This window comes from Halichoerus grypus, chromosome 4 (assembly GCF_964656455.1).
Source record: "Halichoerus grypus chromosome 4, mHalGry1.hap1.1, whole genome shotgun sequence".
Classification (NCBI taxonomy): domain Eukaryota; kingdom Metazoa; phylum Chordata; class Mammalia; order Carnivora; family Phocidae; genus Halichoerus; species Halichoerus grypus.
In genome coordinates, this window is record NC_135715.1 from 72,417,622 (window position 1) to 72,444,524 (window position 26,903).

The 26,903-nt window shown below is 33.9% G+C and overlaps 1 protein-coding gene across 7 annotated transcripts in view; it reads right to left on the reverse strand.

Moving 5' to 3' along the window:
• Window positions 1-26,903, reverse strand: part of PAN3 (poly(A) specific ribonuclease subunit PAN3) — a 129,693-nt gene that overhangs the window by 68,890 nt on the left and 33,900 nt on the right. For 5 of the 7 annotated variants that reach the window (XM_078070533.1, XM_078070532.1, XM_078070531.1 and 2 more), the window contains exons 5-6: window positions 24,130-24,291; window positions 2,534-2,681 (exon numbers count right to left, since the gene is read on the reverse strand). In XM_078070533.1, the coding sequence (XP_077926659.1) occupies window positions 2,534-2,681; window positions 24,130-24,291 (310 nt within the window). The remainder of the gene's footprint in view (window positions 1-2,533; window positions 2,682-24,129; window positions 24,292-26,903) is intronic. The other 2 variants (XM_078070535.1, XM_078070534.1) reach the window with 1 other exon arrangement.

The following is a 26,903-nucleotide window of genomic DNA, read 5'->3' on the forward strand; positions in this document are numbered from 1 at the left end:
TTTACATCTGAGTGCCAAAATATTTAAGGTTTCATGTTTTTTTAGAAAAACAATATTTGACATATTTTCAAGGGCAATAATTTCTAAAACAAATAAAAAAAGTGAAAATGAAACTTCATAAACTGAAAATTATCAATAGGTTATATCTACAGTAGACAAGAAGCATTAAATTAAATCGCCACTAAGGTAGGTAAATAAACTCTACCACCTTTTTGGTTCTACAACTTTAAAGTGGAAATACCAAAAACCTTTCCCAGGCCTTGGGGGAAAAAAAAAAAAAAACATTTGTGGGTAAGAAGGGATGAAAGACACTGAAGGGAGACTTAATTTTTTTCTTTGTTCATCTCCAGAAAGTGTTAAGCCATTAACTAAAAGGAGAAAATATTAAGAAATAATAAATATAAAACCACTCATCATTCCAGTATTTGTGGAAAATACTTTAGCTTATTAGTTGATTTTCATTTGAATGAAGAACAATTTTTAAATAATAGGTATTCAGGAATACATATAACATGTATACTGACCCATTACCAATGGTTCCAGACAGTAATTACTTTCATTAATAGGAAATAAAATGACCATTTTAATGTTAGAGCTATATAGAAGAGTAAATAGTTTCTCCACTAATTTAATGTTTTATATTAAGTTTATCCTAAATTTAGGTTGTTGGTACCCAACTGAGACCAATGAAACATCTACCTACACACAATGAAACATCTACCTACCCACCTCTACTGAAGAGCTTAAAGCAGCATTAATAAATTTTCTGTTTTCAAGATCTAGAATTTCCTTTGACATTTTTAACTCCTTCAATATTTAAAAAGCTTATTTTTTTTTTTTAATGGCAAGCTTGAACTAATCTGATCAAAGATGTGAACAAAATAATTGCTTTTGAAATGAGCAAAGATGTGTTGTTAGGCCAAAATAAACTGGTACTTCCTTAAGAGAGCCGAAGTTTTCTGATTGGCATATGGATACCATGCTTGTGGGTGCTTTATAAACACTGCTCAGAAGTCTGGACAATCTCTAAGAAATTTTAGATGTATAGCTGACATGTAGATTATGCTCATGTAAACAATGTGAACACACCTCAATGGGACAAAAATCATAGTAGCATATTACTTACAATTAAAACTTTTAGGCTACCAGGGATATTCAATTCTGACACTGCTCTCTAGGGAAGAAGGGAAAATATTTACAAATTTAACTGAACCTGAAAAGAGCCAAAGTACAAGAAAAGGTAAGTAGACAGGGGAGAGGGAAAGGGTCAAAAGGGAAGGGGAGATGAGTGGGAAAGAAGAGAGCAAGAAGGAAAAAGGTGGCAGGAGGAGGCATTGATAAAATCCTTGGCAACACAAGGTTATTCCGCCTCATACTTTATATACTAAACAAGATGCTCTGTTCCATAAAAATATCAGTACTACTCTCATTCTTTATCTCATAAAGATCCTTGATTTCGATATTAGTATCAAAACCAATGAATCTTACTAACTGGATTAAGCCCTGGAGACAATATTAGTTCCAGACTGACCTAGGTAGACCTTTTGGCTTCAATGGCATCCAATTTCTGTTTTTTGAAACATTCAAGACTAAGTGATGATTATCCAGTAAAGGTTCTAAAAACATAATCGTGTGAGTAATTCAAACAGTTTATAGAGACAAGATAACCTACTCTGCACTTACTATAAATTCAACATAATTCTCCACACCTTAACTTTCTAATTAAGGTACAGCAGTAGGGATGGATGAGGTTATTTAAGAAATTTTTCATATTTTTATATTAAAATAAATGTTTACTATATGGAGTAGAATACAAAATTTGCATGAAAATTTAAGATAAAAGAGAGGACTTCAAAGAAAATAGGATTCTGGAAGGGTCACATTGAACTATACCTCAGGACCCCTGGAGTATAAGTGCATTTATTCAAATTCTTCTGCCATTATGGGTAAACTTGGAAAAAAAATGATTGAAAAGTACTATTTTCTCTACCTTGATGACCCCTAAATACATTTCTTTCCTACTATTGTTTCTAATACTTTAGCCAATTTAAAATGACTACTATAGATTTATAATCAAACACCTAAAAGGCAATACATCTAAACTTGTATTTAGAATGACACAGAATTATTTTTTTAGAAACTTACTATAAAAGGGAGACTTTGAAGTATATATACATATCATATTCTATTTCTGATGCTTTTATAGAAGTTTTTGAGTGAAACAGCATTATTATTGACTTGAAAAAATAGGGAAATAGTAAGGTCCAAGTAGATATTTTTTCTAATAAACCATTTTCTACTTTAAATTTATTTTTGTGCTTTTAAACATGCTTATATATAATTTTTGTTCATATTTAGTTTTAAAATTTTCAACTATACATTTGATCTACGGTACCAAAACTGAAAACATAAAACTCATAATGTGTCCAAATATGAATCATTCAAGTATACAATTTCAGTTTTCATAAACTAATAGCAAAAGTGCTTACAGATTTGATATCTGGAACTCAATGGAAACAGTTACTCAACTTACCTGGTGCTAATCCAGCAGCAGCAGGACTTCCCATGGATGGGTGAGAGAACACTTGAGAGAAGGCAGACATATTTGACTGGGACACGTTACTCAGCCTGGAGGTTGATCCTCCTTTAGGAATAAACTCGCTTGCAGTAGGATTTGGTGTCTATTTAAAAATCAAATATAGTAAGTTAACACACTTTAAGCCCAAAAAAGACACTGAATCTACTAGGCATTATTGCACAATGATTTACTGAGTAAAATATTTTATTGAAAGGATTTACAGTGTTTTTAGTTTCCATATTTTGGAGTGGTATAATTAAATTTCTCGAAGAAAATTTTTTAATCAATTTTGAGGATTTTAATCATTTCATTTGCAGAATTTAACCCCAGAAACATGTAAAATTTGCCTTGATTGTCAAATACGCATCATTACCAAACTATCCTAACACATTTTAGAGAACTGGGAGGTTGAGACTACCTCAAAACTGAGCAACAAGTTTCAAGTTTAATATCTTTAAACCACTTCTACCAGGATAAAGGTCAAAGCGCCTTTATTCCAAAATTAATCATTTCCCTTTTTTAAAACACAACACATTTCCCCAATAATATGGTGCCATGTATTTAATTAACAGAGTAAAGACAAGAAAAACATTTAAAAACAAGGAAAAGGTGGGAGGAATCAAGATATAAGAAAAACCTAACAGAGGCCCCAATGCTTTCAATGCCCACAAGTATCACATGTAACTTCTGTTATATTTAAAGTATTTTACTATGAGATTACATGGAAAAAAACTTTCTTCACAGCTGTACTATGCCACAACATTTTATATATTCAAGTGGCATAGTACTTTAGGCTTTAAGAACTACTGTAACATTATGAAACTGCGTATCAAATTCATAAATGGCCTGTATTTTGTCGACGTGGAATAAATATCCTAAATTTTTCTGAAATAGTAACCTTTTAAATTCTAAATGCCTAAGCATAATAAAGATTCAATCACTCTTAACATTAATGATATCATTTGAATTCAACTTCCAAATGGTCAGCCAAGGAGATAATTTAGTATGGTTCACACTTCAGCCCACATTCTATGCATACATATAAACTAAGCATTTAATCACTTAAAAGTCTTTTAGAACCAATCATTAGAATGTAAAAATGCATTTCCACAGAAGGCAGAAAATAAGGAGATGGACTAATTCCTGTACAACCCGAGAACAACTTCCCTAATTCAGTATGAACACCACTCTACACTGCCAAATTAGAATTCAAATTATTAGATTTAGAAGCTTATAAGGCAATAGGCTGACCTCAATTTAAACTCTACAACAAATGAGAGTTTACCAATTACATGCCAGCTAATGTTAAATATAAAGTTAATAAAATGTAGAAGAAATGCTAACCTGGGCTTAATTAAAATATACTAAAGTAATGAAATCTCTTTAACTGTCACATCTAAGACATGAAATTCTGAAAGAAAAAAAAAAAAATCCAGGCCTGATCCAAAATATATTTTCCAAAGAGGAAAAAAAAAATTCTCTTCTATTACTTTTCTCTGTGTGTGTGTGTGTCTATTTTAAACCCTTCCAAATTCTAAAGTTTTCAAAAATAGTGGTATGTTCTATAAAAGTACGGTCAATTCTTAATATCTGAAAATTTCTAGAAAAATAAGTCCATGCATTTTACTGATACACTAATCCCTAGTTCTAAGGGAACAAATGGCTACTAACAGGATCACTTCAGAGCTAAACCAATGTGTTTCAGTTCATCTTAAATCTATTTTAGAAGGGGCGCCTGGGTGCCTCAGTCATTAAGCGTCTGCCTTCAGCTCAGGTCATGATCCCTGGGATCGAGCCCCGCATCAGGCTCCCTGCTCCCTGCTCCACGGGAAGCCTGCTTCTCCCTCTTCCACTCCCCCCTGCTTGTGTTCCTGCTCTCGTTATCTCTCTCTGTCAAATAAATAAATAAAATCTTTTTTAAAAAAAATCTATTTTAGAAGATGAGAGTCAAGATAAAAGTAATCAGTATCTTGGTAAGAGTCCAGAGTGCCTAGGAGGGACAAGATTACTAAAAAACAGCAAATTTAGACAAAGAAAATTATATGTGTATACAAAAAATTTTAGTAGCATATTCCTGAGAATTAGGTATTACTCATTTTCCATGTCAGTTATATCTTATATTTACTGTGAATAACAGACTATCTGATTTCAAAGCTGAGCTACTCTAAATTAAATCTATTTTAAATTAATTTGAAAGCCTACTTTAAAGGATCCTATAAAGGAGAAAAAGGAGGGAAAAGTCTATTCCACCATTCCCCAAAAAACCATATATGTCATTATAATAAATTATAAAGAACCGCCAAATTTATTAGCAGTTATTAAAATTAATATAACTATGAAAATTCACACACTAAACAGCAACCTTTACAGATTCAACAACCAAAGATGCAAAAAACCTACCCAACAGTGAATTTTAGTTAAGAAGTGAAAAGAAAAGCCTAAAATCCTCCCTCCTTTCTCTTTCCTGATTTAAGATGACAAAGCATTTCCCTTGAGTGGATGGTTTAGGAGTTTATTTTATTCAACTCTGAGTATTTGAGATTAGAGAAAAACTAAATGGATTTAAATGGCAGAAAAAACAATTACACAGGATTTAGGTACAACACAAAACAAACAAAATCTAGGAATAAAAGAGTAGAGCTATTATTAACAGGTAATACAAATTCTCATATTATTATCTAGCCAGATTAGAGAACTATCAGAAATATTTAAAGTAATAATTAACAATTATTATAATAATGAGAATACTTTTTATGATACAATTATTTAAAATAATAACTACAATTAAAAGATACATTCTTAAAATGACTTTAAATTTTTTGGTTTAAAATATAAATATGGACTTTATAAAGTAACAAAATAGTATAGGCACACACCTTTAACATGTTAAAAAGAACAATTTCTTGAAAAATAAGCCAAAACCAGTTAACTAAAACCAGTATATCATACTAAAATGAAATATATGTTCATCAGAAAGTAATCAATTTCTTTTAGCTTTAGGAGGTGAAGGTTTTATCTAGAAAGAAGACTCAAGGGCTTGGGTTATATAAATTTTCTATCTAACTTCAACACCCCTAAAGAGAATGGAATAAAAAGTTTTATTACTCCTGCCCTATGATTTTCATAATCCTTACATAACTATAGGGGCGCCTGGGTGGCTCAGTCATTAAGCATCTGCCTTCAGCTAAGGTCATGATCCCAGGGTCCTGGGATAGAGCCCCGCATCGGGTTCCTTGCTCGGTGGGAAGCCTGCTTCTCCCTCTCCCACTCCCCCACTGTGTCTCTCTCTGTCAAATAAATAAATAAAATCTTTAAAAATAATAATAATAATCCTTGCATAACTATCTAGTATATGTTCCTATAGTATTATATTTGTTATTTCATATACAGGTAATTTATATTCATAATTTCTATTTCTATTCTAGTATTTATATTTTAAATCCTAATTTTCAGCATTCCTTAAACAGCTATAAATGCATGTTTGAAAAAAAAAATCAATGTTTATTCAAGTCAAGTAACAGACATTCACTTTGAATTTATCAATAAAAACAGAGTTTTGGGTTCTCATACACTTAAATTTACACTACAACTTGCATGCCAAAAACAACCAAGTGCTTTCTATAATTTGATACCATCCCCCAACATTTAGCTATGATCCCGACCTGTACTCTCTAAACAGAAACAGACTAAATCAAAAGTCCTAACACTTAGTTTAAAAAGCACTGTTGTCGTTATTATACTTAAAATAGTAATTAAAATTTCAATGTAGATATCTCACCCAACCAAAATGACAGAGTATTTTCTATCCGATAGGGTTTTTTACAAAAATAAGTAATTTTCCGATGAGGTTTCTAACTCAGGTTTAACATTATTTTATGCTTTTCTACTATTACATGATTCCATGGAAACTGTTACTTTTAAAGTAAAATTCAGTATTTAATACTCTGCTGGACTCCACTACAAACAGAACACTTTACTTAAGACCACAATAAATTAGTCCCATAAATTAAGGGACTGATTTAATAAATAGTGCAACAAAATAAAAAGTACAACCATTAACTATGTTTTTAAAATTAAGTAGAAAAACAGGAAGTTTGCATTAAATGAAAATAGAATACAAAGTCTTATGTAATATTTCACTGCAAATATGTCAAAAAGGTCTGTAAGAAAAAGTTGTCTTAAGGTGACATATGACTGAGAAACCATTAATGTTCTTGAGTATTGTTCAGGTTTTTAAAAATCACATAATAAACCCATAAAACCCATTAAAGACCTTCCATGGTAAAGATCCTTATAATGAGCTCAACTTACTTGTCTTAATGGCTTAAGTTGCTATCAGTAATCTTTCTACTCTCTGAATGAAACCTGACCTAACTTTTTCTTAACAGCTTTATTTAGATACAACTGACATATAAATAAGCCACACATATTTAAAATGTAAACTTTGATAACTCTGGTCATAGGTAGACAACCAAGAAACCATTACCCAAATCAAGATAATGAATATATGCATCATGCCAAAAAGTTGCCACAAGCTTCTTTCAAGTACCTCCCTCCCATTCGTCTCTACTCCCCTACTTCAGTCTTGAGGCAACCACAGATCAGCTTTCTGTCACTATAGATTAATCTGCATTTTCTAGAATAATATGAATGAATCTTACATACATATTTATGCGCTGGTTTTTTACCCAGCTTCTTTCACTTGGCAACATTAAGATTCATTAATGTCACTGGTTCTTATCAATACTGCATTCTTTTTTACTGATTAATATTCAGTAACATCAATATACCACAACTTGTTTATCTTTCCACCTGATGGACAAAGGTTGTTTCCAGTTTTTGGCTATTAAAAACAAAGCTGCAAAGAACACTCAGGTACAAGTCTTTGTGTGGACATGTTTCATTACTGTTGGAAAATGGCTTGGATATATACGGTATGTGTATATTTAGCCCTTTTAAAAAATTGGTAAGCTGTTTCACAAAGTGGTTGTACTATTTTAATACGTCCACCAGCACTCTGTGCAGAGATCAAGTTGCTCTATGTACTCAGGGACATGTGCTTTGGTCGGACTTTATATTTTAGACATTTTAATAGATGTGTAGTATCTCAATGTGGTTTTATTTTGCATTTTTCCAAACGACTTATTTGCCACTCTGTGTCTTCTATCACAAAATGTCTGTTCACACTTTTTGACCATTTTTATTGGATTTGTTTTTTATTATGGAATTTTGACAGTTTGGGATAGAAGTCCTTTGTCAGATATGTGATATACAAATATTTTCTCCAGGTCTATAATTTGTCTTTTCACTGTCTTAACAGTTATCTTTCAAAGAACTGAAGTTCTTAAATTTTGGATGAAGTGCAGTTTATAAAAATGTTTAAGAGTCATGTATTTGGTGTTGCATCTAAGAAATACCTGCCTAACGAAAGGTCACAGATATTATGCGTTTTCTTCTATAAATTTTTTAGTTTCATGTTTTACATGTAGGTCTAAGTTCCACTCTGAGTTAATTTTATAAAGTGTGAGGTATGGGTCTAATATTTTTTGCATATACTCAATTATTCTAGCACTGTTTGCTAAACAGATCATTTTTCCTCCACTGAACAGCCTTTGCTACTTTGATGAAAATCAACTACTTATTTGAGATTACACAAATCTATAGATCAACTTGGTAAGAATCAACATCTTAACAATAATGAGTCTTCAGATCCATGAACATGATACATGTCTCCATTTATTTAGGTCTTCCTTAATTCCTCTCAGGAATGTTTCAAAGTTTTCAATTACAGATCCTCAGACCTTTGTCAGATTGATCCCTATTTTATATTCCTGATATCATAAATTACATAATTTTTAAAATTTCAATGTACTATTATTTGTTGCTAGTACATATGTACCAGTTTTCTGGTAACAAATTACCAAAAACTTAATGGCTTAAAACAACAGAAATGTATGCTCTTCCACTTTTTGGACACCATACGTCCAAAATTAAGTTGTTGGTACAAATGCACTGGAGCAGAATCCATTCCACGCTTCTCTCCTAGCTTATGGTAACTGCCAGCATTCTCTTGAGATTCCTCGGCTTGCACCACATCACTTGTTTCTAGTCTCTGTCCTCACATCACCTTCTCCTGTGTATAATCTCCCTCTGCCTCTGTCTTACCAGGACACTTGCCATTGTTCTGGGCCCACTTAAGTAATTCAGGAAGATACCTCCAAATCCTTAACTTAATTACAAATGTAAAGACTGTCTAAATAAGGTAGAATTCACAAGTTCCAGAGATTAGGACATGAACTTATCTTTTGGGGGGCCAAATTTGGGCTGCATTTGTTCTTCTTTCTCTAGTTTCCTAAGGTAGAAGCTGAGGTCACTGACCTAAGAACATTTCTTTTCTACTAAAAGCATTTAGTGCTATAAATCTCCCTCATTACTGTTTTTGCAGCATCCCACAACTTTAGACATGTCTTCATTTTCATTCAGTTCAAAATACTTTCTGCTTTCCCTATTTCTTCTTTGACCCACATATAATTTAGAAGTGTGTTATTCGGTTTCCAAATACTTCAAGATTCTCCAAATATCTTTTGTTATTGATTTCTATCTTAATTACATCATGGTCAGAGAACATATTTGTCTGACCTGAATCCTTTTATAAATTTATTGAGACTTGTTCCATGACCCAGAATTGGTCTAAGTCATTGTTTTATGTGCACTTAAAAAGAATATGTATTTGGTTGTTTGGGGGCAGAGTTTTCCATAAATGTCAAATTGATAGAGTTGTTCAAATCTCCTATATTCTTACTGTTTTTGTCTCCCTCCACTACTGAGGAGTACTGAAATCCCTATCACTGTCTGTCTACTTCTCCTTGCAACTCTTATTAGTCTTTGTCTCATATATTCATATTTTAACCCTATTATTAGGTACATACACACTGAAAAATGGTACATCCATGCTCTTAATGAACGTCCCTTTATCTTTATCAAATAATTCTTTTTGTTCCTGATAATATTCTCTGCTCTGACACCTACTTTGTCTGATGTGAATATAACTACCTCAGGTATATTATATATACAGTATATATCAGTGTACTATATATACAGTTGACTCTTGAATAACCATGGGTATGAACTGTGCAGGACCACTTACACAGAGTTTTTCGATACAGTACAGTATGTACCAGTGTATTTTCTCTTTTGATTTTATTATTTTCTTTTCTCTAGCTTACTTTATTGTAAGAATATAGCATATAATACATATAACATACAAAATGTGTGTTAATCCAATGTTTATATTATCAGTATGGCTTCCGGTCAACAGAAGGCTACCAGTCATTAAGTTTTGGGGTAGTCAAAAGTTATACAAAGATTTTTTTTTTTAAGATTTTATTTGTTCATTTGACAGAGAGAGAGAGAGAGAGAACAAGCAGGGGGAGTGGCAGGGAGTGGGAGAAGCAGGCTCCCACTGAGCAGAGAGCCCGATATGGGACTCGATCCCAGGACCCGGGGATCATGACCTGAGCTGAAGGCAGACACTTAACCAACTGAGCTACCCAGGCACTCCGTTACAAATGCATGGGGGGTTATCACCCCAACCCCTACATTGTTCCAGAACCAACCATATTACTAATACACACACACACACATATATACACACTATGTATAGACTGATAATATACAGTAGTATATTACTATAATTAAACTAACTATATATTATAGTATACGTACTATTATATATGGTATACGATACTAGTAATACACACACACACAAGTCTTTTCTGACTAGTGCATGGTATAACTTTAAACCTATTTTTGGCTTTATGTTTAAAGTGGGGTTTTTGTCAGTTTCATATAGTTGGATCTTGCTCTTTTTTTTTTAAATACAATTTGAAAATCTCTGCCTTCTTATTGGGACATTTAGGCTATTTACATTTAATGTGATTATTAATATGGGTAGATTCAAAACTACTATCTTGCTACTTTTCTATTTGTTCTCTTTGTTCTTTGTTCCCCTTTTCCTTTTCCTGCCTTCTTCTGGAATTAACTGATTTTTAAAATTTCTTTTTATTTCTTCTCTGAGCTTATTAGCTATAACTCTTTTGTGTTATTACAGTGGCTGCCTTAAGTTTTATAATATATATATACATATTTAACTTATCACCAACTATCTTTGTCTAGGATCATAACAAAATACCATATACCAAGCAGTTTAAACAACAGAAATTTATTTATTTTCTCACAGTTCTAGAAGGTGAGAATCTAGGATCAAGGTGCCAGCAGAGGCGGTTTTCCCTGAGGCCTCTCTCCTTGGCTTGCAAACAGCGAACTTCTTGCTGTGCCCCCACAGCAATAGGCCTTTTCTCTGTGCCCGTGCACCACTGGTATTTCTTTGTCTTCTAAGGACATCAGTCATATTGGATTAGGGCCCCATCCTTATGACCACATTTAACATTAATTATTTCTTTAAAGGCCCTATTTCCAAATACAGTCACATTAAGGGTTAGGGCTTAAACATACATATTTAGGGGAGACAAAATTCAGTTCCTAACACCAACTATAATCCAGTCTTAAACTACTTCACATATAGTATAGCAAGCTTACAATATTATACTTCCATTTCTCCTCTCCCAGACTTTATGCTATTGTCAACACATATTTTAAATCTATTATGTTATAAAGCTAGTAAGAGGTTGTTACTATTTTTGCTTTGAACAAGTATTTTTCAAAGAGACTTAACTAAGGGGGAAAGTTTCTTATATTTACTCATGTAGTATGTGTTTCCAGTGTTCTTCATCTCTTTGTATAGATTCTGATTTCCACAGGCTTTGTTTTCTGTCTGCTTAAAATACTTCCTTTAATATCTACTGAAGTACACATCTGCTGGTGGTGAATCCTTCAACTCTTGTATGTTTGAAAGAAGTGTTTATTTTGCTTTTTTAAAAAATTATTTCAGACTCACTGAGTGTTTGTATGTCTAGTAGTGTTTGCATGCCTACTAATTTTTTATTAGATGCCAAATATTGCTATTTTTATCTTGTTGGGTATTAGGTATTTTTTTTAATATTCCTATAAAAATTCTTGAGCTTTGTTCTCCGTCATAAACTGCTTAAAAAGTGGTCTGATCCTTCAGGTCTTGCTTTTAAACTTCATTAGGAAGGGCCAGGGCAGCATTTATTTTAAGACAATAATTTGGCCCCACTACTAGGCAAAAGACTTCCGATTACGTTACTGGTGCTTCATAAATCATGATGTTTTCCATTCTGGCTGGTGAGAATGGGAACTACAGCTGGTCCTGTATGAACTCTGAGAATTATCTCCTGTGATCTTTTTAGGAATTTCTTCTTCCAGCTCAAATAGCCTCTTCACTCATACCCTCTGCTCAGTACTCAGCTGAAGACTCAACGGGAACTTTGCAAGTGTCTACTATAGTTCCTTCCGTTTATGAACTCTCTTCTCATCAGTACTTTTTCTTGTAAACTATAACCTTCTGTTAACCTCCAGTTTGGTCTCCTCAATTAAATAGATCAGTAGGCTCCACCTGAGTTCCTGTTCCATGCACCAGGCGTAGAAACCCTCCAAGTGGTAAGCTAGGCTCACCTTTGTTTCCCATCTATCAGGGATGATTGTCCTCCACTGTCTGATATCTAATGTCTTGAAAACTGTTATTTCATACACTTTGTTCAGTTTTTTAGCTGTTTCTGGAGGGTAAATCCAACACCTATTCTTCCACCTTGGCCAGAAAACAAATCTAGTAGTGATGTTTTCAAAACATAAGGTATCCCTAATTTGATCAATAAATAAAATTTAGCCAACTCCTCATTTTGTTTAGGCACTCATTAGTAAAGAGGTGCTTTGCAACTATCATTTCAAACAATTTGTGAGCAAATCTATCACCTCCCTATTAAGCTGGTTTTTCAAGTTTTGTTGTGTCTTCTGTATCATCTCTTTCCTAAACAGATAAATTATACCACAGCTAACTATCTTTTTGATAATGCAGATATCTTTGAAGCATCAAATCATGATATCTATTCTACATCCTAAATATTTCTCAAATTCAACTATTTCTATCTATGTCACCATCAGTGCCCTAGTCTACACCACCATCATCTCTACTCAGGTTTACTGCAACATCACCCCAATGGACCAACTAGACTCCAATCTTGCTCAACTCCAATCCATCTTCTGTTTTGCAACCAGGATTAAAGAGAGTAAGAGAGAAAAGCAGAAAAAAAGAAAAGGAAGAAGAGGAGGAAAAAGAGGAAGGGAAAGTGGGAAGAAAAGAAGAGAAGGGGAAGTTTTGTTTAATGACTTTACTGATGAAATCCAATTAGATTGAAGAGATCAAGTCTCCACTGTTCTTGACTGAATTAAGTAAATTTAAAAAAAAAACAGGATATGAAATGTTGATATTAATCTTAGCCTTATCTTTTTTTCTAAAACCTACTCCAATATACCATCTTCACTACTATTCTTCTCTCTTTGGAGTTAACAAAAGAGTCCAGCTGGGACTAATTCAAAAGATTTATGTCCAAGGTGTGTGTGTGTGTGTGTGTGTGTGTGTGTGTGTGTGTCCTGGCAAGGGCAAAGAGTAGTGAATTATTTGGGTAGGTAAAAGAGGGGATACTGAAAATGAGGGAAAAAGGCAGGAATTGGCAAGTATTTTGCCTTGATAAAATGATCTATAAAGGCATAAAAAGATGAGACTCAAGGACATAAAGAACAGCCCCATTCAGAGCTATTTTTACCAGTCTTCAGTGTTCATAAATAATACAGAATAAAGAGGAACAGGGTGAAATGGAAAGGAGAAGTCAAATGGCTAACCAGACCCTTCAAGTTCACACTTCTACAAGATTTTTTTTTTGAATTTAATGGGTTGTTAGTTATTTCCCCTTATATTTCAAGCATATCCAAATATGGTCAATTTAAAATTTATTATCAAAATATACTCAACTTCTGGGTTTTTCAGAAACTAACCTGTTTAAGACGAGCAAAATTTCACCTTGTAAGTTAGAAGTTAACATCTAAAATACTACTACTGTGAAAATTAGTCTAGTATCTCAATTTAAAATTTTTCTGAAGCAATTTGGGCCCTCTGATAGATAAACACCCCAATAGAGGAAATACGATTTCTAAATAAATTAGAGTCAAATTGGTGAAGACCATGGAAGAAAATTGATTACTAATGCTTCCAAGAGATGCACTTCAGTTTTGTTTTAAACAGAAGTTCTCCTATTTATAATTTGGCTATCTTTAGAGTAAAGTAGCATCAGTACATGAGAACCTACAAGTGAAAATCAATTAGTAATAAGCTTCATATTATGGTAGAGTTAAACAGAAAAATTTTCACAAGCTCAGCAAAAGTAATTATATATAATAGCTTGAAACTATGGAAACATAAATTTCCAAAAAAAGTACTCATTAGTCCATCCTTTACGAAGTTTGTCATAAATAGGTAATACCCTAAACACTGTTCTTGAGAACAGCTTGATAATATGCATCAAAATGAAAAATAAGCTGCCCTAGTACTCCCACATCTAGGAACTAGAGCTAAGGAGAAAATCACGTATGTAGAAAAAATTAAGTTTTGCATGTATTTTTTTAAATTTATGATTGTTTTTTAAAAAAGGAAGTGACTAAAATATCTCTTGATAGGGATTCAGTCATGTGAATTTTAGTCCCTACAATAGCGTGTAGCCATTAAAAATCATGTGAATTGATATACTTCTATTTACCAGGGAGGGAGGTCCAGTGAGTAAAAATAAAATAAAAATTAGGCTAAAATACAGCAATTATACTACATAGCTATTTCTGTAAAATGGTATACTTATGCCTAAGAGAAAGGGAAGAAGGGGAAAGAGGGAAAAATGTGTGTGCACACATGCACATGTATATAAAAGGATGCTAACTGAAGAGCTCACTAAAATGTTAAGAGAGATGTCATCTCTGGGTGGTGAGGAAACTGGAGGCATTTTTGCTTCCTTCTCTGTACTTCTCTATAGTATTTGAATTTTTTTCCATTAAGTATATATAATTTTTACAAAAAAGTTGTAAGAAAGTTTAAGATTGTTAATCATAAAGTCACTTACACAGTTCCCTTTTCTTTGCATATCATCATCACTGAACAGCATGCTGTTACACAAGAACTCACATAAAATATGCAATATTTAAATTGAGACCAATAGAATCAATGTATATAAAAAAGCAAAATCTGTGTGTGGTGGATAGAACACATTTTCAAACAAAAAACAGGTAAACTGCTCCTTTTCCACTTGAAAGTTATTTATATGTTACAAGTTCCCCAATAGCAGTAATCATTAATGGTCAAAGAGGCATTATCTCCTAGCTCAATATTCTTCTACCTATTTATATGTCAATTATCTCAAGAAAGCTTAAAAAAAAATTACTCTCCCTAAAAAAAATAAAAATACCCATTCAGGTCAGTTAATGAGTAGTCCAGGACAATGAGACCATCACAGCATTCCAAAGAGGCAAGAATTACTATATAGGCAAGAATACCTATATAGTTATAACTATTTTCTATATCTATGCACAGTTTCTATTCAAAGGTATATAATAGTGAAACCTATTTGCCACATTGCACAGTAAGAAAGATTTACTTAGAGGCATTCTCTGTAACCAAGAACTCTGTCATATTCAGTCACAAGATTCAAGATATATTAAGATTTTTCAAACATTTTTCCATAATGCTATTTTTTGTCATGAAACTGTACCAAAGAAAATTTTAAGAAACTGCACAAAGCATTAAATGTCAGGACTACCATCAGGACAAATATACTCATCACCAGATAATCACTAATCCAGGTTCATTCATTCAATTATTTGAATAGCTAATACATAGAAGATACTGTGCTAGGCACTGTGCTAGGCACTGTGGAGAAGAAAAATCTATAAAACATAGGCACTGTGTTCTAGAAGCTCACAGATGGGCATTTCACAGGTAAATGTACCCTGAACCTAATTCTGCAATCCCAAGAGCTCAGAACATCCAGATATCAAAAAATATTAAGTATCACAGTGTGCCATATACTGTTAGCCTTTAAGACAAGTTATATATACATTAATTACAGCAATATAAGTGCTAGGGAAAAGTGAACAAATGCTTAATGCTAACTAATTAGGTCATAAGACTAGATGCCCGAAATGATTCCTAAAAGACAAGTCTGCTGAGTCAAGATAGAGAAAAGGGCACAGCAAGCAAAGCAATGTTCAAAGACAATGTTCAAAGAAAGAAGCAGAAAGAGCATGGTACTCTTCATGGTACTACAAATAGTTCAGTAGGTCTACAGCATTTATCAGGAGAGAGATCAATAGGTACACTTTGGATACCTTTCTGAAGGATCTGAATTTATTCTAATGACAAAGGTAAAAAAACAAGATCAGATAATCAGTCAGGTAGTGGTTTGAAAGTTAAGACTAGAAGCAGGAAACCAGATAATAACAGTCTTACAAAGTAACAATCCAGATAAGAAACGAAGGTAGACCTAAATTATAACTCAGTAATATTAAAAGTGAAGACAATTTCAAAGTAGCCCAATCAATAGAACCTAGTGGCTGAATGATATGACAGATAAGGAAGACGGAGGAGGCAAGAAAAACTCACTAGTCAGACAATTGGGTGATATAAAAAACCAAGACAGACAGCAGGCACATAGTTGTGAATGAGTTTGTACAGACATGTGTGAATAAAACAGGTTTAAAGGAAAAGATGTGATGTTCGTTTTAGACATAATGAATTTTCAAAGTCTTACGCCATATAAATGAAAATGTTCTGAAGAAGCTAGTATTCAGAGTGAATGCAAAGGACTGAGGGGCTAAAAAAAAAAAAAAAAAACCTGAAAGTTGACTATGAATAGGGAGTAGCTGAAGTAATAAAGATCTGCTGAGACCCCTGAGGGGCACTGTGTAGAATAAATGAGAAGAGAGTGAAGGACATAGCTTGGGAGAGTTCCTGAGGGCAAGGCAACAGACAAGAGGTCCTCAAAAGAGACTAACAAAGAACAGTCTAAGAGCTAAGTTCAAAGAAAGAGGAATGGTCAACAATGTCAAACCCATCAGAGATCGAATAAGAACTGGTACTTTTGATAGTTAGGTAACCTTATCAAAAAGAGTTTCAACAGAACTGGTGAAAGTGAATGGCAAAACAATGGGAATTGAGGGATGAATTAAAGGTAAAAAAGTAGCAACAGTAAGTAGTAAGCATTTCTCAAATTTTATCGCAGTTTCCCAAACATATTGACCCTAGAACATTTCCTCAGTTAGCATTCCTTACTCCCAGGGTCCCCGAGTGAAAGAAACTTAAACATGGCATATTCACAAGCTAGGAAAAAGAAATCATTGTTGAGGGAGACATGTCCTAAAACTGAAAAGGGATAAATAACAGAATACATTGTTAGAGGTAATAAAGACAGATTCTGATGCACATAGTAAAGGAACAACTGTTTGTCTGAGACAGGAGGAAAAACAGTAAGGAAAGTTATGAATGAAAATGCTGCCCACAGGTTAAAAGCTGCCAAATGAGACAATTCATTCTCATGCCCTTTTTCCCTCCTGTGAAATACACAAGTCATTTACTCAAAAGTGACAAAGAAGGGGTGAGTAGGTTTGAGAACAGTGTTAAAGGTTTAGAATAGCAGCTATAAAGGAGAAAAGAAGTGGGTCTGGGGGTCAGAAAGCAGTGTATACATACTAATACCATTTTATCTGCACCACAGTTCTAGAACTCTTCAAAGTCCTGAGGAATCCTGAGTAGAAGGTTTAAGTTTTAACCTTAAAAATTCCAATCCAATCCATTCTAAAGCCCAAACAATCCCATCTCCTAGGGCCTAAAGTCTAGAAATCACCTGAAGTAACACTAAAACTCAGCAAGTAACTAAAGATTGAGATATATCTGGTGAGTTTCAAAAACCTCCCTGGGATCTTAAAAGCACCAGTAACAAGCAACTAGAATTCACAGGAGAATTTGTGGGCCAAAAGATCTTAATGTGAGTATTCTTCTAATTAAATACTTCTTACAAGAAATGCCATTTAATCAGACCACAAGGCGAGCAAATGCCATCAAAAGAGATGTTGACAAGTATGAATCTCCTAATACAGCCAACAGTCCAACCATTCTCATTCATTTACATCACTCTGGGGGTAAGCTAAAACAACACTAATAATTTATGATCTATAACCCATTATTTCCAAAAGTCTGAGACAAAATGAATATGATTTTATTTAACCTGTCATTACTTTTAGGCAAATCTTAATCTTCAATACCCTGAGAAGTTAACAAAGCCATGCACTTCCCATCCTTTTATTCCAGTTGACACCTAATCCTTTTTTTTTTTTTTTAAGACTTATTTATTTGAGAGAGAGAGAGAGAGAGAGAGAGCATGTATGCAGGGGGAGGAGCAGAGGGAGAGAGAAAATCCTCAAGGACACTCTCTGCTGAGAGCAGGGGCCGACATGGGGCTTGATGGAGATCACAACTCCAGCCGAAATCAAGAGTTAGACGCTTAACTGACTGAGCCACTCAGGCGCCCCTTAACACTTTAGTCTTATGGGAAAGATGAGAACACACTGTTATCCCTCAAAAAAAGGGGGGGGGCATTTTTAAATTAATTTATAAAAATATTCAAGAGAATGAGCATTAAAATGTGAGCCCCTAAAAGACAATTAATGTTACTGTCCCATCCTATATATAAAAAATATATATATACACACACACACATACATACCATGATGTCACATGCATCTGAATATAACTAATAGCACCCTAAATAAATATAAACAAAGACCGAGTTTTGGAGTGATAGGGTGAAACTGATGGAATGGAAATTTATTTAGTATCTACTATGTGCTTGGAAATCTGAATCTTCACAATTCTGTAAGGTAAGTGATAAAGTATTTCAATCCTAAACAATGGCATTTGAACTATATAATCATAGAACAAATAAAAAATTTGGAAATTGACATATAGATTGGTCAGGCAGAGAAATGTTAACGGTAAACAACCTAGGCAAAGACTGAAGAAAGATAAAGAGAATTTACACTTAGGTAAAATAAAGTACTCCTGATGTGGAGTTTCTGGTGACCTTCCATCTACCATCTGCTTGGTGTTTGGGCTAAGATCATGAGAAAAATACAAAATGGAGAAGCCCTGCGACTTAACAACGTCAAGAAGTAATTAAGACTACTACCAGGATCAGAAGATTAGAAAATATCAAGAATACTTGGACAAATGTTAAACTTTGAGTTTTAAAAATATAGAAGATTCTCTAACATTTCAAAAGAAATCACTATCCTCTGTTCTAAATCAGTTGTGATAATACAACTAAGCAATAGTAATATGGTAGCTATAAATCCCAGAACCTATGATCAAATTTTTTAAATATATAAAAGTATTAGAATAAATTACCACAAATTACATATATTGCCTAATAAAAGGAAATTAAACAGTAACATTTAGAGACAAAATACATTAAGGGTACAAAAATAGTAATAAATACATGCTCAGTCTCAAATATTTACAATCCAGTGGGAAAAGGCAAACAGGTAAAGAAACTTAATATAAAACAATGAAATAACTCTTAAACAACACCAAGTATTATAGAAACAGTAAAAAAAAAAAAAATTTCTTTCAGGCAAGTATTCACAGAGAAGGTAGTATTTGAGTTAACTCTCAAAGGAAAAAGGAGGAAAGATTTTTTTTTTCAGGCTCTGTTAACAATAGTACAGAGATACAAAGATACAGAGAACTGACAACGTATTTCATATTATATGATATATGGAAGATTCCATTTGATTAGAATTTAGTATGTGTGAATGGTTAGAGAGATAGCCCTAGATAAAGTAAAACAGATCCCGGGGGATTAGACAAAAATTATACAGAAGATACCCTTAGGGTATAAACTGTCAGTAGTGTTAAAAAAGGAAAGAAGAGGAAGATACTACAGAATTTTAAAGAATAGGGATTAGAGATTAGAGGCCTGGCTGGCTCAGTCAATGGAGCGTGTGACTCTTGATCTCAGGGTTGAGTTTGAGCCCCACACTGGGTGTAGACATTACTTAAAAAATAAAGTCTTAAAAAAAAAAATAAGGTTTTTCTAAATTGCAACTTACATTGTTTGTCAAATGGGGATAATATGGCATTATTGTGGCAAAGCCTTAATATGATGGCAAATAAATTATCCAATGTACTGTCTTTCAATTAACAAACTTCAATAGTTTCCTTCTTATAATAAATGGTAGAATGTGAGAGATGACGGGAGAAGTTAAGATATGTAGCCTCAGGGCGCCTGGGTGGCTCAGTTGGTCAAGCGACTGCCTTCGGCTCAGGTCATGATCCTGGAGTCCCAGGATCGAGTCCCACATCAGGCTCCCTGCTTGGCAGGGAGTCTGCTTCTCCCTCTGACCCTCCTCCCTCTCATGCTGTCTCTCATTCTCTCTCTTGCAAATAAATAAACTCTTAAAAAAAAAAAAAAAGATATGTAGCCTCAGTGACTGGACTGGGAAGATGATAAAGTCATTAAAGAAGAACTACAAAAGAAACAGATTTAGAAAATAGAAAAATGCGTTAAGTTTTAGATATGCCAAATTTGCAGGGACAAGTGGGATACATACCTACATGCAAAGATACCAGAAAGCACAAAAAATCTGAGTCTTTAACTTAGAAGACAGTCCTAATAGAAATAAGATTTTAGGTCTTAGGCATACAAGGGAAAGCAAAGAATGAGTGAGCCAAGAACAGGAGCTCACGAGGAGCTAGGGGTAAAACAAAGAGTCAAGACTGCAAAAAGGAAAGTTTCAAAAATAGTGAGGTGGCCAGCAGTTTTTTTTTTTTTAAAGATTTTTTATTTATTTATTTGAGAGAGAGAGAATGAGAGAGAGCACATGAGAGGGGGGAGAGTCAGAGGGAGAAGCAGACTCCCTGCCAAGCAGGGAGCCCGATGTGGGACTCGATCCAGGGACTCCAGGATCATGACCTGAGCCGAAGGCAGTCGCTTAACCAACTGAGCCACCCAGGCGCCCTTTTTTTTTTTTTTTTGAGGTGGCCAGCAGTTTTAAGTATTGGATAAAACTGCTCTATTTGGTAATTAAGGAGATCTCTGACAAATTTTGAGAGCAATTTCAGCAAAAAAAAATTTTTAAGATTTTATGTATTTATTTGAGAGAGAGAGAGAGCATGAGCGGGGTGGGGGGAGAACAGAGAGAGGGAGAAGAAGCAGGCTCCCTGCCGAGCAAGGAGCCCGACGTGGGGCTCGATCCCAGGACCCCGGGATCATGACCCTAGCCGAAGGCAGACGCTTAACCAACTGAGCCACCAGGTGCCCCAATTTCAGCAAATTTTGATGATACCAAACTGCAGACACTGAAAGAATCAATGGGTGGTAAAGAAATCAGAGAAAAGAATAGAATCAATTCCAAGCGTCCTCGAACGGGAACTCCACAAACATAGTAATGGAGACCTCATGAATATTATCAGTATTTCAAAGAGCCATATGAAAAATAAATTTAGCCTTCACCACACTATGAAAAACTAAGGAAAACAATAAATATGTTTGATTCTTTAATTAGCATATTTTATATATACACATATGTATTTTTGTATGTATGTTTTAAATGAAAGCATGAATCACTGTTTTACAAATGTCGTGGTAAACAGGCTCTCTCGTATCATGAGATTCTTGATGGAAAATAAATAAAAAGATTATTAAGTACTAAAAGATGGGAGCTCTTGAAAGAAACCCAACACTGAAGAAAATAAATGCAATTACGAATGATTCAGGTGGAAACCTTCAGAGAAAGTTTCTGTTGCTATTTTTGGTATAAGGGTTTTGTTGGTTATCTTTTGTTTTCAGAAGTGGAAAAACTTCTAAAGATGTTAGCTTAACACTAAGAAATCAATGTGAAGAAATGTTTGCAGTTCTAGAAAGAAAGGTAATTAAAGGTCACTGAGAATCAGATGGAATCATAAGGAAAAAGGACTGACCTTACCAATCCTGCAGTTATGCATAAATTACAATCCATGGATAGAAAATATGTATGCACTCTCATCCAAAAACAAGCTGCCCTACAGAAGTTCAGTTAACGAGTTAGATAATTAAGCCAACCACAGCTCTAGTTCAATAGAGGGTATATCACATAGAGTTAAGAGAATTTAAAGTCTGACAAACATGGGTTAAAATGTCTGCTCCTCTACTGACTACTATTTAACCTTAATGTTACTTAGCTTCTCTGAAGACGTTTCTTCATTTAATAGTAATGTTCTCTCATAAGCTATTAGGAAGACCAAAAGAGACAATATATGTAAAGAGCTTAGCACAGTGCCTGGCACAAGGTAACCATTTAAGAAACACAGCTATAATTACTAAAATAAAATACAAATAAACATTTCTCTGACCTTAGGATTAAGAAGACCTAAGATTTAAAGGAAAGGAAACAAATGAAACAGGAAAGATTAATATATCTGGCTATTCATATTTTTTTATTGTGTAAAATTTTTGTGGACAAATATGTTAAAAAGCATCACACAAAACTTAAAAAAATGGTAACGAATAGGGGCGCCTGGGTGGCTCAGTCATTAAGCGTCTGCCTTCGGCTCAGGTCATGATCCCAGGGTCCTGGGATCGAGCCCCGCATCGGGCTCCATGCTCCGCGGGAAGCCTGCTTCTCCCTCTCCCACGCCCCCTGCTTGTGTTCCCTCTCTCACTGTGTGTGTCTCTATCAAATAAATAAATAAACTATTAAAAAAAAAAAAAAAGAATAGATTCACAAGAATTAGTTTTCTCACACAACAAAAAGATAAAAACCCCAGGAAAAAAAAAAAAAGAAAAGAAAAAAGGTAAGGACATACCCCTTGCTCTGCATAAACAACACCAGGTACCTGGTTTAGGAATCCATGAATATAGTAATGGACACCAGATGGGCATTTTTCAATACTTCAACATGTGACTGATATTGTGAGGTGACACTGTCCTTCCAATATCAAACCAAGCTACTAAGGCATTCCTCATGTCCTTAAAGGGAAAGAACTATTTGAAGGATAAAATAATAGTAGTAGTTGAAATAGGAGATTCAGATAACACGAATTCAATCTTTCGCACATTGAAAAGCTTATCTATTATAACCTGTTTTAATTAAAAATAAAACATAATTTCTAGCATATATTCTTATAGTAACCTAACGATTTTTCAAGCTGGGCTAAAAAAAGGTCCCTCAAAAGCTGGCAACAGGATAAGATGGGCAGCTGTGGAAAGGCCAAGTGGCTATACCCATGCATTTATCAGTGTTTTACCCCACAGCCTACAAGCTGTTCCAGTTCCACTTGTATCTCTTCTTATATAGTTAGGGTACAATTTATTCTCAGACTTCTTAAAACTGAAAAATAATTCTAACAATCCACATCAAATCTCTCTCCTACTAATCTAAAAAGACAAAAATTCAGTGAACTATATTGCTTTTCATAATTGACATACTCAAAACTTTCCAACGAAATTTTAAGTGTATCATGATGTGGACCCCTCCCCACCTCCCCAGGTTTTCCTTACCTTTACAAAATACTATGAAAACTTCATTTGGGGCAGATACTATGCTTTGTAATATTTTTGGAGTAACTCCTTTATTTTTGTGCCCAAGGCAATATAGGTATTGCTATGGTATTAAAACTGAACAGACCAAAATACTGTGGAACCCCTTCATAACACAAGGTTGGTGACAGAAATAAAACCAAGTTGTTAACTTTGTTATAGCTTTTCTGTGTGTGGTATATGTGTGTGGGATTACAGACTTTTGGCTAGCAATATATATTAAAAATACCCATGTATTCAGAAAGTTTGGAAAGAAAGATATTCTACTTCCATCTAAACTGAAATTTGGATTAATAGATCTATATTATACCATCACCAATTTTTTAAAATGAGAATAACTATAATCCAAATTAAAACTGAATCTAATTCAAATTATTTCACAGGTACTTCAGAATCTTATTCAAAGCTAGTCTCTGAGTTATAAAATCCATTTTCATTATTCAGTATTGATAAGGGAGAGTCAAAGACTGAAACGTACCTGCCTTAACTCTATGACAGCATACTACTGAAGTTGGTTTTAGAGCCAATACTTAACAAGTTTGTTTACATATAATTTTTATTTAGTAAAAATGTACAAAAAGTAAACACATGAAGCTTCCTGTTATTCAGAGTGCAAATAAATGAGGCTTTCCATAATAAATTTTATAATGATTTTTGAATATAGTACCCTGAATAACTTTGTGTATTAAAATAACTGAACTCTTTTTTGTTAACAAAATCCAAAAGGGAAAAACTAAATTTCATAAAAGAATAGGAAAGTATACTATAAGCAGAGAAAGTTCAAAAAGTCACCAAAGTCATTTAGTTGGTTAACAGGCCACTGACCTTCCTTTGATTTAAAAAAAAAAAAATCACCTAAGGATATCAACTAAGCCATCCAATCTCACACTCACCACCCCACACAGACACAGAAAGCAACCAAGATATTCACTTTCAAAAAATGTCTAATAAAATTATTTTTACCTGTAAATTGTTTTCTGTGACTCTGTTCCACCAAACCATATTGATGGGTACTCCTGATTTACACCTGTCAGCAAGGCAGCCAATAGGGTTCTTTGCTTTTCGTGCCTTTGATCCCATCGGAACTAGCCTCTCCTCCAGCATCCCCAGGCGATACTTCCTTGGCTAGGAAAAAGAAGGAAAGAAACCAAGCCACTCCTAACATCCCCCACACTAATCTAAACTAACATAACTAACATATAGATGATATCAGAAATGGTGGAATAGGAAACAAGTAAAATTTCTAAGACACTCCCTCTAATGTCCTTATCACCACCCACCATTTCCCAACCCCCGCCGCCCTCAATACACACCTCCAAAATAACCCACAGTCCTAATAGGCTGAACAACATATTGATATAAAGCAACAGATGTTTTAGAAGTATACATTATAATTCAATTTTATAAAAACTTAATGAACAGAAATTAACTTATCAGCAAAGTTAAATGCTTTGCAAAATTTTTTCCACTGGCACTTACCTATTCTCACTGCAATATGAAGAAATGCTTCGAGGGCACCAAATACAGGTAAAAAAATTCACACTATATCTTTTTCTGCTCCATTTTGCTATCTTATTTCCTAAAGAGGAACTACCTCCACTTAAAAGAAGGAGCTAATTCCTAAGGAATGGATTTTTTTTAATTTTTTAAATTCTATGCACATTAGGCAAAAGTACAAGTCATTGTGTCTTAAGTGGGCATTCAACTTAAGGTACTAAATGAAACAAGCTCAAATTGTTTAAAAAAAATATACAACTTTCATGGGTCTTATAAGTATACCAGTAATGTAAACAGATTGATATTAAATAGCCTGTCCAATAAAAGCATGAACTCATTGGCAAACATTATAATAAAGTTAGTAAACAATCTTACCAGAGGTTGGCAGGGCTTTTTTATATGTGAAAGTTAATAATAGTTTCCACCATCTTACCTCTCTTATTTATAGTAAATTTGCACTAAATTATATCTTTATGGGAATTTCTATATATATTTTTCCCTTTAAGGAATGCTGATCATTCTTGGGAAGGTAACTAATTTAAGACCTGAAATAAGAAAATCTATGTTTGCTCACTGTTCTGTCTTAAGTCTGCTAAAGCAAATAGTTAAAAATAACTTTCTTCAGAAAAAGTGTCCTAGCCAGGCAAATATATAAAATATAATTTTGGCCAGTAGAGACAACTAATTTGAAGAAAACATTGATTTCTAAATTTCAAAATGACCTTGCAAATAATGCCTATGGAAATCATTCTATGCAAATTAGATTCTAACTACAGAAATGGGCATCTGTTAGTAGTCTTTGATTTAAGGGGGGAAAAAAATTAAACTTGCGTAAGAAAGGTAACTAAACTACCAACCCAATAATTATAGCAGTGGATAAAGTTTCACGAGGCTAAAATATTTCCATCTCTATGCACTCTTGCACCAATTCAATTACCCTTTATGTCTACATCACAAGCAACTTTTGTGGATGAGAATAAAAATGAACCCATCAGAACAATATTATAAATGAAAGAATTTTAAAGCAAGTTATTTCTAGTAATATAGCTCACAACTATAAGGCTTTGATACACAGCAGAAATACTATACCTTAATTAAGCTTTCACTAGTTTAAAATTTATATTTTAGAAAATGTCTGGGCTAAAGAATATCCTATCAGAAATGTTCAACACATCAAAGAATATTTATTTAAACAAAATAACAACCTATCAACTAGGATTACCACAAGGGCACCTAAATTCCAGTCATACATTTGAAAGCATGAAAACTATTGCTTTAAATGACCTTCTGGTATTCAGATCCTTCACAAATGCAGACTTGCTTTTGAGTTGGTCATTACAATAGCACAATTTATTTTCTTACAGCAGTGTACTAAGCAACAGAGAAAAAAAGTATTTAAATAAATCCAATGTAGCATTCTCCCTCCCCAAAAGCTCTCATTACATGTTTCTCATTTTTCCAAAGAAGAATTCATCACTCTTCTCTCCAGCACAACCCTCAAAAACCTGTAATTAGCCTAACACCTTTCCTCTCAGGCAGAAGAGATCCCCAAACATGTGCCATTATAGATTTAACTTTCTTCAATAAATAGCAAGAGATTAAAATCTAATCCAGAAGTACAACCTTCTACATGATACTGAATGGAAAGACCTAAGTATCAATCCATTTAAATTACCATCATAAGCAACAGAAGGCAAAATGACATCTGAAAAGGGACAGCAGCAACACAAAGCATGGTGAGGCAAAAAGATTACATATTACTGCACAGGACCTAAATTATCATAAAATCTCAACTGTAAGCTAATTTCCAAATTATTATTTATCCCTTGGGGAAAAAAATGTATTGTTCCACTAAACATCTAAGAAACTACTTTGCATCAGGAACTGTTCTAAGTACTAGAACACAGTAATAAATAAAACACACACTTTTCCCTCAAGAGGATATAATATAGTAGGAAACAAAGTCATGCAAACAAAACACAGTCACTGTGATATAATAAATGCATATATAATTAAGGTACCAATAGGGCAGAGACAAAGGGTTCACAGAGAAGGTGAATGCAATTCTGAAGAAGGAGTAAGTTTGCCCAGGTTGGGGGGGGTGGGGAGAGAGGTACTGTAGGCTAGGAAAAATGTATATGCAGAGGCATACAGGCACTGTGGTGTTAGGTGAAAAGCTCAAGTAATCAGTCTACCCTCTAGAGAGGGCTAACCTTGAAGAACAAAAGATGAGGCTTCAA